Here is a 12,911-nt window from a genome sequence, read left to right on the forward strand (position 1 = left end):
GACGTGGACTTTTTACCCCCTCCATAAATCTTCGTCCGCGAAGCCAAGCCAAAGATTAATCACAGAGTACGTATGGTATAGGGATTGCTTAAGGTAGAATTTGAATTTAGGGGGGCAGTTTGAAAACCACTGATTTAAACTAATTCTGTCTTCACCCTAAACCACAAACTGAATTTCTCCAGATGGTTATTAGGAACTGAAGGCATTTCCCCATCAGATGAAGCCAGCGCTCAGTGCAGCATTTCCAGTCCTTCATCCATAGGCTTGCCAGGCCAGTAGAGTGTGTAGCCCACGCCGCGTTCTTGGAGGCTGCCTACATCTGCAAGGCGGACTTCACTGAGAGCGGCTATGTTGATGTCAAGTCTGAGGAGTTCATGTGCGATGAGGGCAGACCGGTATTCAGGTCGGTGGCTGTCAGCCTTGTCTAGCATGGTTCTGATGTTCCAGCATGCTAGCTTGTGTTTGTGAGCATCTTTTGAGGGGGAGGACGTGGAGGGGGAGGACGTGGACCTGTCCTCGGGCCTGCGCAAAGGAGCTTTTAGGTGGAGTGCAGTGTGCGCAGTACTGGCCTCACCCTTTACACCCATGGTTCGTGTGCCGTGGCCAAGCAAGCTGGGACGTGGCAGCGAGGTCCTTGGGTCGTAGGTTTAATATCAGAGTGGCTTTCTCCTATGCAGGTTTCTTATCCGGGCTGGAAGGGCCTGCCTCCCCTCCTAGGTCGGACCATACCTGGTCACATTTCCAGTAGAATCCAGCTAAAGTGATAGAATATTGGATCATTTATTTCCAGGACCAGTGGCACAGTTCACCCCATAAAAATATTCTTCTAATTGTCAATGAAAATCAGGGATAATTCCAAAATCATTCAAAATATCAACTGATTTTCCAAAATAGTTTGGGCATTTCATGGCTGTTGCAAACAATGAAATACTATTTTGAAAGTGTTTTTAAAAGGTGTAGCCTCCTTCTATGATCAAAAATAAAAGTTCCAAGGAAAAGAATTAAATATTTATGAGTGTATTGACATTTAAATGGACATAATTTGAGATATGTTTGTTTCCAATTATTGAGCTTAATTTTCAAGAAATATACCTCCTAATAATTAAATTTTCTTTTATAAATGTTGCCTTATTAACATCTTCCTAGGCACATTAAACATGACATCACTATTCAGCAAATCACCAATAGAGTCAAAGGAAATAGCAAAACACAAACAAGAAAATTCCTGTATCCTTTATTAGAATCATAAATTCATATATGTTCCTACCAAAAATAATAAACCCTCCCTACCTCGTTACCCTCTATTTTTATTTCATCCATGTGCCTGTCTAATAATCTCTTCAATGCCCCTAATCTTTCAGACTCCAGCACCATCCTTGGAAAGGCATTCCAGTCACCCACAACTCTCTGTGTAAAAAACTTGCCCCTGATGTCTCCCCTAAACTTTCCTCCCTTCACTTTGTACAGATGACCTCTGGTGTTTGCTACTCCCACCCTGGGGAAAATATGCTGGCTGTCCACCTTATCTACGCTTCTCAGAATCTTTTTTTTCCCCAAATTTTATTTTATTAGCACATGTATCAACATTGCATACAAAACTAGAAAATTCTATATATTAAAATCAATCCATGCATTTTTATCATTTTCTTCCCCCCCCCCCCCACTTTCCTCTCAGAACCTTGTAGACATTTATTCAGTCACCTCTTATATTTCTACACTGTATTTCACTGGGTTGTATACGTATATATTCTATACTTTAGGAGAAATATTAGAGGTGGCTTTTTCACTCAGCGAGTGGTGGCAGAATGGAATAAACTTCCGAATGAGATAGTTGCGTCAGGGTCCCTTCTGTCATTAAAAAGAAGGTTGGATGTGTACATGGAGGTGAGGGGGTTGGAGGGTTATTGGCGGTGAGCGGGAGGTTTTGAACCGGTGCGGACTCGAAAGGCTGACATGGCCTGTTTCCGCTCCGTAAATGGTTATATGGTTATACAGCACAAAAAAGACCCTCAGTCTGCTGCATCTGTCCTCACTCTAAGTACTTATCAACACTAATCCCATTTTCCAGCCTTCTTTGCTGTAGCATTTCAATTGCTCTTTTATATAACTCTGAAATATTGTGAGAGTATTTGCCCTGGTAGAACATTTCAGATTATAACCATCAAAGTTTTGAAGGTGTAGGATGTTTAAAGGGGATCTAAGGAAGATCCTATACCTTCCCTTAAGCCTATGTCTTCATGTTTTGGGCACCTCTGTAATGGGGAGAAGTTTCATAATACTACCCTATCGATGCATTTCCTAAGTTTGCTCATTTCGGGCCTTCCCCTCAGCCTCCTGAAAGAAAAGTAAACCCAACGAATCCAGACTCTCCTCGTGACCGAAATGCACCATCCCAGACAATTTTCTGATTATTCTTCTCTGCACCCTTTCCAGTCAATCACAGCTTTCTTATAATATGGCAAATAGAGCAGCACACAGCCCTCCATCGGTGGTGCAAATTCTATTTCTTTGAGTCATACAATAACCTTCCTGTTCTCATATTCTATTCACAGCCAAATAAAAGAAAGAATCCTAAAAACCTTCTTAACCACCTTCTGTATCTTAGCTGCTAACATCAGAAATATTAAGACATGTAAACCAAGCTCCATCAGTTCTATCGTCCATCCCAGGGTTTTACATTTATTGTAAATATCATAGTTCTCTGAAAATATGTTGATTCACATGTGTGCTATCAATTCTATGCATTGCTATTGGATTGTCTTAGTTTTCATGCAATATTTGGCTGTTCCACATCCCCTAGTTATTCCTACTCTGCCATGTTTCTCCTGCTAAATTACTTTCAACCTAACTTATTTAGAAATAAACTCCAAGGCAAAGGTAGTGGACCCTCTGACGTGAACTCTCACCCTGGCCCTGGTAACCTATAGGGCCTAATCTCCATCGCGAGCACTTTCCCTGGCTCCTCTAACCCTCCCCCTCCCAACTTCCTCAACTGTCCCCTCCTTCCCTTAGATCCTTCTTACCCTCCACCTTCTGATCCACGTCATCCCCCTTCCTACCTTCCACCCTTTTAACTTCCACTCCAACCCCTAATCTTCCCTCTTGGAGACAAAAAGCTCTGTCCTCTGTTGAGGCCTCAAATTCATCTCCCTTTGCCCACACCTCAACGAGGTGCCATTATGCCATGATGCTGAATTCTTCTTCTGTTGGCTCTGTTAACGTGCCCACTTCTACAACCAGAACTCTCCACCCCCTACCACCACTACAGACTCCTCCCACTTTAAATCTTGTTCCTCTTTTTGCACACCTCGTTCTGGCCTTCTACCTGCTCTGGACCTTTATTGTTTGTTTACATTCATTTTCTGTTTACAGTTCTTTTATTTGTTTACATATTTATGCTGTGTACAGTTTATTTTTGCACTACAAATAAGTGGTAATTCTGCCACGCATGCAAGAAAAAGGAATCTCAGGGTTATATGTGATGTCATGTATCTATTCTGACAACAGATCTGAAATCTATTTCTAACTGCCGCCATGACATCAACCATCTTGACTTCACCACCTCCCTCACCCATTGCAATTTCACCCCCTTGGAATGCCTTTCACTCCATACTCTCCGCAGTAATCCTAGCTTCACCATCAGACCTGCAGACAAGTGTGGTGCTGCTGTGATCTGGTGCACTGACCTCTATCTGGCCGAAGCCAGACATCAACTCTCAGATACTTCCTCTTACTTAGCCCTCCAACAGGACCCCACCAAAATGCATCAAACCACTGTCTCACACATTATCTCTGAACTCATTGCTTCCAGTCATCTCCCTAGCACAGCCTCCAATCTCATTGTTTCCCAGCCCCACACTTCCTCTTTCTACCTCCTACCCAAGATCCACAAGCACAATTGTCCCGGCAGACCCATTTTTTCTGTAAGCTCCTGCCCCACTGAACTGGTATCAACTTACCTTGACTCTGTTTTGTTGTCCTGGTCCAGTGCCTCCCTACCTACATCCTGGATTCTTCACATATCCTCTATCATTTCAGCAACTCCCAGTTCCGTGAACCTGACTGCTTCATCACTACCATAGACATCCAATCACTATACACTTCCAGCCCCCACATGGAAGGCCTCAAAGCCCTTTGTTTCTTTCTTGATAATAAACACTTCCACCACATCTTCCTCTGGCTGGTAGAAATTGTCTGCACCCTCAATAAATTTTCCTTTGACTCATCCCACTTTTTCCAAGTCAAGGGGGTAGTCATGGGTACCCCTTTGGGCCACAGTTATGCCTGACTTTTTGTTGGCTACATGGAGCTTTCCATGCTATAATTCTACAGATGGAAGGCCCCTCAACTCTTCCTCTGCTACATTGATGATTACTTTGGTCCAGCCTCGTGCACCCATGATGAGCTCATTGAATTCATCCACTTTGCCGTCAACTCCCACCCCAACCTCAAATTCACTTGGTCCATCTCAAGCAACACTGTCCCCTTTCTCAATCTCTCTGTCTCCAATATGAGAGACAAACTCTTGACAGACATCTTCTACAAAGCCACCAACTCTCACATTTACCTCAACAACACCTTTTCACACCCTGTCCGCTGAAAGGGTTCCATTCTTAGAAACATAGAACATAGAAAATAGGTGTAGGAGTAGGCCATTTGGCCCTTCAAGCCTACACCACCATTCATTTTGATCATGGCTGATCATCCACTCAGTACCCTGTTCCAGCTCTTTCTCCATACCCCCTGATCCTCCTAGTCACAAGTACTAAATCTAACTCTCTCTTAAATATAGCTATGGACTGGCCTCAATCACTTCCTGTGGCAGAGAATTCCATAAATTCACCACCCTCTGAGTGAAATTTTTTTTCCTCATCTCAGTCCTAAAGGACTTCCCCTTTATCCTTAAACTGTGACCTCTGGTTCTAGACTTGCTCAACATTGGGAACAATCTTCCTGCATCTAGCCTGTCAAATCCCTTAAGAACTTTGAATGTTTCTATTAAATCTTCTCTTAATCATCTAAACTCCAGTGAGTACAAGCCCAGTCATTCTAGAGTTTCTTCATATGCAAGTCCCGCCATCCCTGGTATCAATCTGGTAAACCTTTTCTGCACTCTCTCCATGGCAATGATGTTCTTCCTCAGATTAGGAGACCAAAAGTGAACACAATACTCCAGGTGAGGTCTCACCAAGGCCCTATACAACTGCATCAATACCTCTCTGCTCCTGTACTCGAATCCTCTTGATATGAATGCCAACATACCTTTCACCTTTTTTACTGCTTGCTGCACCTACATCCCCACTTTTAATGACTGATGCACAGCGACACCCAGGTCTCTTTGCATCTCCCCTTTTCCTAATTGGATACCATTAAGATAGTACTCAGCCCTCCCATTCTTTCCTCCAAAGTGGATAACCACACATTTATCCACATTATATTGCATCTGCCATACATTTGCCCATTCACTCAACTAACTTCCTCTAAATTCCTCCATCTCCATTGCATCTGTTCCCAGAATGAGTTCTTCCATGCTGGACCATCAGAGGTGTCCTCATTCTTCAAAAATTTTGGCTTCCACTCTTCCTCCATAAACTTGGCCTTCACCTGCATACCCTGCATTACCTGCACATCTGCCCTGGCTCCCTCTGCCCAATGAGTAATGACGACAGGATTCCCCTTGTCCTCATTTACCACCCCACCAACTTCTATTTCCAAGATATCATCCTCCACCATTTCCCCACCTATTACTTGATCCCACCATCAGACACATCTGCTTTGCTCCTCGCCTCTCTGCCTTCCACAGGAACCTCTCCCTCCTTGAGTTCTTCATCCATTCTTCCCTTCCCACCTGTTTCACCCCAGTGACCGCAGGAAGTGCTCCACTTGAGCCCACACCTCCTCCCTCACCACCATTTGGGGCCCCAAACAGTCTTTCCAAATGAGAGCAATACTTCACATGAATTTGCAGGGGTCATCTACTGCATCTAATGCCCCCATCATGTATTTTTCTACTTCGGAGAGACTGGATGCAGACTGAGATAGCTTCATTGAGCATCTTGGTTCTATCCACTGCTATATTGGGGATCTCCTCGTGGAAACCAATTTCAATTCCATGTCCCATTCCCTTACCGAAATGTCTGTTCATGGTCTTATGCACTGACTGATTGAGACCACCTGCAGATATGAGGAACAACACTTCATATTCCATCTGGGCACACTGAACCAAGATACCATTATCATTGATTTCTCCGGTTTCCAATCCCCTCCCACCCATCTTTCCCTATGTCTCATTTCCTCCAGCTCTGCCTTTCACTCTTTCCTTTTCCCACTGCTTCCTTTCCCCTCGCTCTGTATTCATAGATCCAAGCCCCACTCCTTGATCTATTCTCACCTTTCTCTCTCCTGGCCTGCTCTACATATTTAATTAACACCTTTTGTCTGTTGGTCTGTACTCCTCCCCCTCCCTTTTCTTTTAATTCAGGCACCTGCCTGTTTTTTACCTCATACCTTAAAAAAAAGATCAGGCCTGAAATGTAGGTTATATATCTACCTCCTATGGATGCTGCAAGGCCTGCTGTGTTCTTCCAGCATTTCTTTGTTTTTACTTTCTTTCTAATATGTAGTTCCAGAGATCACATCATTAGATGTCTTGCTTTTTAATCTTCTGAGGACCATTTTTTTTTAACCCTGTTACTGTTGGCTGACCCCCCTCCTCAAGAATGCTCTGTATCCATTCCATTTAATTCATATCCATGGCATAATGAAGGCAATATGCCATCCTGGATTCATGCCTGTAGAAGTGTGTGTATATTCAACTCACTATTGAATCTCACATCACAATTGGCCTTGAATTCTTGCTTCTCCTTCGTGTAGCAGAATAACCTAGAATGGCCATGTACCTGGCTCTAGCTTCACTCCCCAGAGGAACATTAACATCCGAACAGCAAGAGTTTTTCAAATTAATCACAGATGACAATCAGTCTTTGAACAAGCATGGATATGAGCAGAAGACAAAGATGTTATCCATGTTATGGAATGAAATGGACTTTGAAGCATCCCTAACTACCTGCCAGCCTCCCTAGTTCTGCTTTGTAGTTACCCACTCCTACATTGGCAATTTCCCCTTAAACTGCAGGTTTAAAAGTTTAAACCACATTGCTAAAAATGTGCTTCTTTGCCTCACCAGTGTAAGTTATTATTCAATGAAAATTGTGTTTTATTTACAAGACAGCTCGCATCCTTACATGTTGAGTTCCTATGCTGGTATGAACATGTTATTATCATTATTTCTGTATTTGAACACACTATTTGAGCTTGATTGGTTCCTGATGCAAATATCTTCTTCTTCCTTTCCATCTTGTAAATTAGACCGCCCGGATACATGAATGAAAATCAATGTGGGGTCAACATTATTCCAATATGAACTGGAGCTGACAAGATACTACAACTGTGATAGCAAGGTGGGAATGTTTTAGCAGACCTAAACCTGATGAGGTGGCAAGAACTAATTGTGCAATGCAATTCCAGGACAGTTTTTCCAGCACTATCCAATTTCTTTGTCCTCCCACCTTCTTTTAATAAAAATATTCACATATGCTGACAGAGCAAATAATCTTAATAGCCCCTTTATGGATATTTATAGATTTAAGTACATCAGTTAAAGCCTCAGGATGGGATTATGAAATTGGGCAGAACAAATTGTAAGTATCGTCATCAGGAAATCACTTCCACCTGACAAGACAATTCCTGCACATTAGTAAGTTATGTCTGCTGGCATGTCAGGAGGTTACGGTTTTCCCCAGTGTAATTGGGACACTCATGTTACAAGACATGAGATGACCTAGACAAAACACTGGGGAATTAAAGAAGCTGAGTCTTGAGCAGCATTTCCCAACCTATTCTTTGGATGACTCCATTAATGACACAATTAAATTCTGGGAAGCATGTCATAAAAATGCTTTGCAGTACTTGCTTTTGGTCCCTGCTCTTGAATCTGGAGGTTTGTGTGGTCAAGCTCATGTATATTTGACTGAATGGAGTTTATTTTTAATGCTATTGAAGTCTTAAATAGACCTCTCATTGGGAAAACAGAATTCACAAATTCACAAGTTAAAGGAGCAGAAGCAGGCCATTAGGTCCATTGAGTCTGTTCCACGACTCTTCACTAAACTGAATGCCTTTGCAGTTTTTCTTTAAGCCTGCACTTTGTCTTTGCAACATTATACCCTGGACTGTTTGATTTACTGTCACATACACCCTGCACTTTTGCTTTATTATTGCAGTATCTGCTGTATTAAGAAGTAAAACACAAAAGTTTGCAGACACCATGGTTGAAGCAAAAACACAATGCTGGAGAAACTCAGGAGGTTAAACAGTGTACTTTTATATAGCAAAGATAAAGATATATAACTAACATTTCAGCCTTGAGCCCTTCATCAGGTTTGTTTTTGTGTACCTTGATGAAAGGCTCAAGCACAAAACATTGGCTATGTATCTTTATCTTTGCTATACAAAGTACAATGTTTGACCTGCTGAGTTTCTCCAGCATTGTGTTTTTACTGCTGTATTAAGAATTGGTTGGATAGCATGCAACAAAAAGTTTTTAATTGTATCTTAGTACATATTACAATAAACAATGAATTCAATTTAATTCAGCTCAATTCAATTCTAATAAATAGTGTTGAAGACAGAGCACTTTTTAATTTTGACCACAAAATTAATCTTTAAAAAAGATTAATGGAACATTGTATTCTTGGATATTTAGGTAAATATTTTGGAGGTTGTTTTGTTTTTGAATACTTTATTTAAATATTTTGAATATACAATACAAAAGAAAACCACCTCCTCCTCCCACCACCCCTATTCCCCATAACACACCCTTCTCCCACCCCAAAAAAAACCCAAAGAAAGAAAGAAGAAGAAGCAGGAGATTTAAATCACCATGGATCAGAGCAACACCACCATGACAAGCCCCAGGGAATTCAACACTTTAAACCCATATAATCCAAATAAGGGTTCCACATTTAAAATAAATGTTAATGATCACATAAATTATATGGTTTTTTTTCCAAAGGAATACATGATCTCAATTCCAAACACCATCTCTGTAACCCCAAATCAATCTATTTTTTCCAAGTTATAGCTATACATTGCCAACCTTAAAAATGCATTTTGATACTTAGTCAACCTCAAAGTCAAACTTAGCATTTTAATATTACCTAATAAAAACAATGTTGGATCCATTGTTAGTTGAATCTTTAAAATTTCTCTGAAAATTTCTTAAGTTGTATCCAAAAAAAATTAACCTTATCACATAACCAAGTTGAATATAAAAAAGAACCAACTTCTTTAGAACATCTAAAACGTAAATCTGAAGAAAATAAATTATATTTCTTTAATTTCTGAGGAGTTAAATACAATTGGTGAATAAAATTATAACAAACTAATCTATATCAAACATTAATAATCTTAGTCATACTATCCTTATATATAGTTCTCCAATTATCTTGATCAGTTATTATTCCCAAATCATTTTCCCATTTCAGTCTCGATTTATGAATATCTAATTTAGGCATCTTACTTTGTAATAATTTATACATTTCAGAAATAAACTTTTTTGTACCACCTTCTGTAAGCAAAATTTCAAATTTTGGTCATCTTGGTAATCTTACAAAAGGTCCAAAATTATCCAACAATAAAGCCTTGACTTGATAATAATAAAAAATGTATTATTTGGAATTTCATAGTTTTCTTTCATTCTTTGAAAAGAAATAAAATAACTAGCTTCATATACTCTCCAACAGTTTTAATTCCTTTCTGATTCCATATTTACAAAATCAGATTATAAAGAGTAAAAGGAAAGTGTTTATTCTGATATAAAGGTGTTTTAGCTGAAAATTTCCCCTGTATACCTATTTCATCATTTATGTTATTCCATATGTTTCAGAGTTCCTAGTTGTGTATTGGCCTATGTGTTGAGTGGTTTTGTCTTGAAAAGTGACAGTTTGCCTTAGAGAGCCAAGGTGAAGGTGGACTGCTGAGAGAGTGGGAGATGGACTGGGCATGTGCAGAAAATGATCTAAAAATTTCTGGACTTGGACAATAAACCACCACTGGGGGTTCTGTGGAGTGGAAGAAGGCCCAAAAACATGAGTCATTGTCTGGAAGACAGTTTAGAATGTTGGGATTTCAAAAAGGGATGAACATTCGGAAGGCAGCCAGAAGGATCTGGCTGAAGCCATTGTTCCTCTCTGCAAGCAACACAAGAAGATCACTTTGAATTTTGTGCTCTCTCTCTGTCAAGGATCTTTTGGCTTCAGTTTACCAAAGAAATTGAATTTTGTTTATAATTTTTGATTCGGCTGAGATCGAAGTTTTGTGAGTCTTATGTGTTTTGTGTCTAAGTTTTTCTGTGGGGATGTTGGAAATATAACTTAGACTTTAATTACACATGTTATATTTAGGCTGGGGAATTTATTAGTTTGACACTGTTATAAAAAATTGCATAGTAACCAGTGGGCATTGTTATAAAAGGGGGGATTTTGAATAAAAATTTGGTGAATTTTTGTTAATAAAGTAATTGTTCATCTTTACCCCTGTGTGATATGCTTTCTTTGAGTTTGCTGGTTTGATCTTGTAACACATAATTCAATTAAAATGAATGGATTATTATTAATGATTAACAACTTGTTATTTCATTTATAAATATATTGTGTCATTCTCTTATCACCAATACTAGATAACTCAATATTAGCCCATATTAACAGATTATCCAAATCAAACATTCTATTAATAAACTTCAATTGTGCTGGTTTATAATAATTTTGAAAATTCAGGAATTGTAGACCTCCCAATTCATATTTCCAAGTTAATTTGTGTAAAGAGACCCTAACCATTTTACCTTTCCACAAAAATTTCTTAATTATAGAATTCAAATCTTTAAAAAATTTTTTGAGGGACTTTACAAAAAATAAATTGAAAAATACAGTAAATTCTAGGAAAAGTATTCATATTAATACAATTAACTCTACCTATTAATGTTATAGATAAGCCATTACATTTTATGAAATAAACATAAATAATTTAACTTATATAAATGATTTAAATCATTAACAATTTTAATACCTAAATATTTAATTTGATCTGACCATTTAAAATGAGCAATTTTCTTACACTGAGTATAGTCACTAATAATTAATGGCATAATCTCACTTTTATCCAAATTTATTTTAAAATCTGATATTTGTCCATATTGTTTCAATCTCTCATATAATGGCTTTAAGGAATTTTGTGGTTCTGTTAAATAAATCAAAACATCATCAGCAAACAAATTAATCTTAAATTCATCAAAATTAACTTTAATACCCTTAATATTACGATCCTGTTATCAATTGCACTAAAGGTTCAATAGCAAATACATGCAGTGCCGGGGACAAAGGGCATCTATATCTAATAGATCTCTTTAATAAAACTGATGATAATACTTGGCTATTTGTCACCACTCTGGCAGAAGGATTTTTATATAAAGATTTAATCCAACTAATAAAAATTGGTCCAAACCTAAATTTTTCCAATACTTTAAATAAAAAACTCCATTCTAACCTAACAAATGCCTTTTTGGCATCTAGTGATAAGACTATTGGTAAGTTGGATTTCTTCTGAGAAATATATGGATCTGACTAATTAATTTTGTGATATTATCTGCAGAATAATGATTTTTAATAAATCCATCCTGGTCCAAATGATTTAAACTTGGTAAATAATTTGGATATTTTCTAAGACCTAAGCTACAATTTTATGATCAACATTTAATAAGGAAATAGGTCTATAAGACTCAGTTTTTAACTAATCTTTATCTTTCTTAAGAACCACTGTTATAATTGCATTAGAAAAGAATATGGTATAAAATGAACCTCCATTGCTTGCTCCAACTCATCCATTAAAAGAGGCATTAATAAATCTTGAATTTTTAAATAAAATTCTGATGTAAATCCATCTTCACAAGGAGACTTTCCATTCGGCATAGATTTAAGTGCATCAATAATTCTCTAAATGTAAATGGAGAATCCAATTCATCATGCTCTCGCATACTCAAAAAAGGTAACTGAAGTTGAGCTAAAAAATCATTAATTTTAACTTAATCATTTTCAGACTAAGATGTATAAAATTTCATATAAAATTCCTTAAAAGCATTTATATCTTGAGATTTATATGTAATCTTTGAATCTCTTCTAATAGCATTAATTATTCTAGAAACCTGTTCTGCCTTTAATTGCGACGTCAATACTTTATGAGCTCTTTCCCCAATTCATAATATTTTTGTTTAGTTCTTTGCAATAATTTCTCCATTTTATGTCTGCAATTAATTATAATGTAATTTTTTATTTATTAATTGTATATTTTTGGTCACTGATTAATCCTTCTGTGTAGCTTCTCTAAATTCTCTATCTCCTTCTCTAATTTATCAACTTCCCTAATATACAGTTTCTTAATTCTAGTTAGAAAGCTAATAATTTGTCCTCTTAATTATGTTTTTAAAGCATCTCACAAAATAAATTTACTATCAACCAAATCTGTTTATTTTCAAGTATCTCTTATAATCTCTTATAAAATTACAAAACTCAACATTTCTTAACAATTATGAATTAAATATCCATCTATAAGTGATATTTATTTTTTTCAGAACCTGTACATGATATTATCAAAAGAGAATGATCTGAAAATATTCTACTCTTATATTCAACAGATACCATACATCCCTGAAATTGAGCTAATAATAAAAAAATGTCTATTCCAGAATAGGAATCATATCAAAAAGGATAAAATGAATAATCCTTCTCCTTAGGATTTAACCTTCTCCAAATATCAACTAAATTCTTTTATTTCATTAACAAATCATTTCTCTGAACTTC

The 12,911-nt window shown here is 37.7% G+C and overlaps 1 protein-coding gene and 1 long non-coding RNA gene across 7 annotated transcripts in view; one reads left to right on the forward strand and one right to left on the reverse strand.

The window, feature by feature from the left end:
- Positions 1 to 10,653, forward strand: part of LOC138762773 (general transcription factor II-I repeat domain-containing protein 2-like) — a 59,330-nt gene extending 48,677 nt beyond the window's left edge. For 4 of the 5 annotated variants that reach the window (XR_011357156.1, XM_069936344.1, XM_069936345.1 and 1 more), the window contains one exon: positions 7,369 to 9,357. Coding sequence is in view for 4 of the 5 variants with exons in the window: in XM_069936344.1 (XP_069792445.1) it covers positions 7,369 to 7,423 (55 nt within the window). In the remaining variant the exon portion in view is untranslated. Of the gene's footprint in view, positions 1 to 7,368; positions 9,358 to 9,946 lie in introns of those variants that run through there. The other variant, XM_069936350.1, reaches the window with a different exon arrangement.
- The window catches only part of LOC138762804 (uncharacterized), a 311,006-nt gene that overhangs the window by 161,746 nt on the left and 136,349 nt on the right, over positions 1 to 12,911 (reverse strand). The gene's annotated exons all lie outside the window — the stretch shown is intronic.

Source organism: Narcine bancroftii, chromosome 1 (genome assembly GCF_036971445.1).
Source record: "Narcine bancroftii isolate sNarBan1 chromosome 1, sNarBan1.hap1, whole genome shotgun sequence".
Taxonomy (NCBI): domain Eukaryota; kingdom Metazoa; phylum Chordata; class Chondrichthyes; order Torpediniformes; family Narcinidae; genus Narcine; species Narcine bancroftii.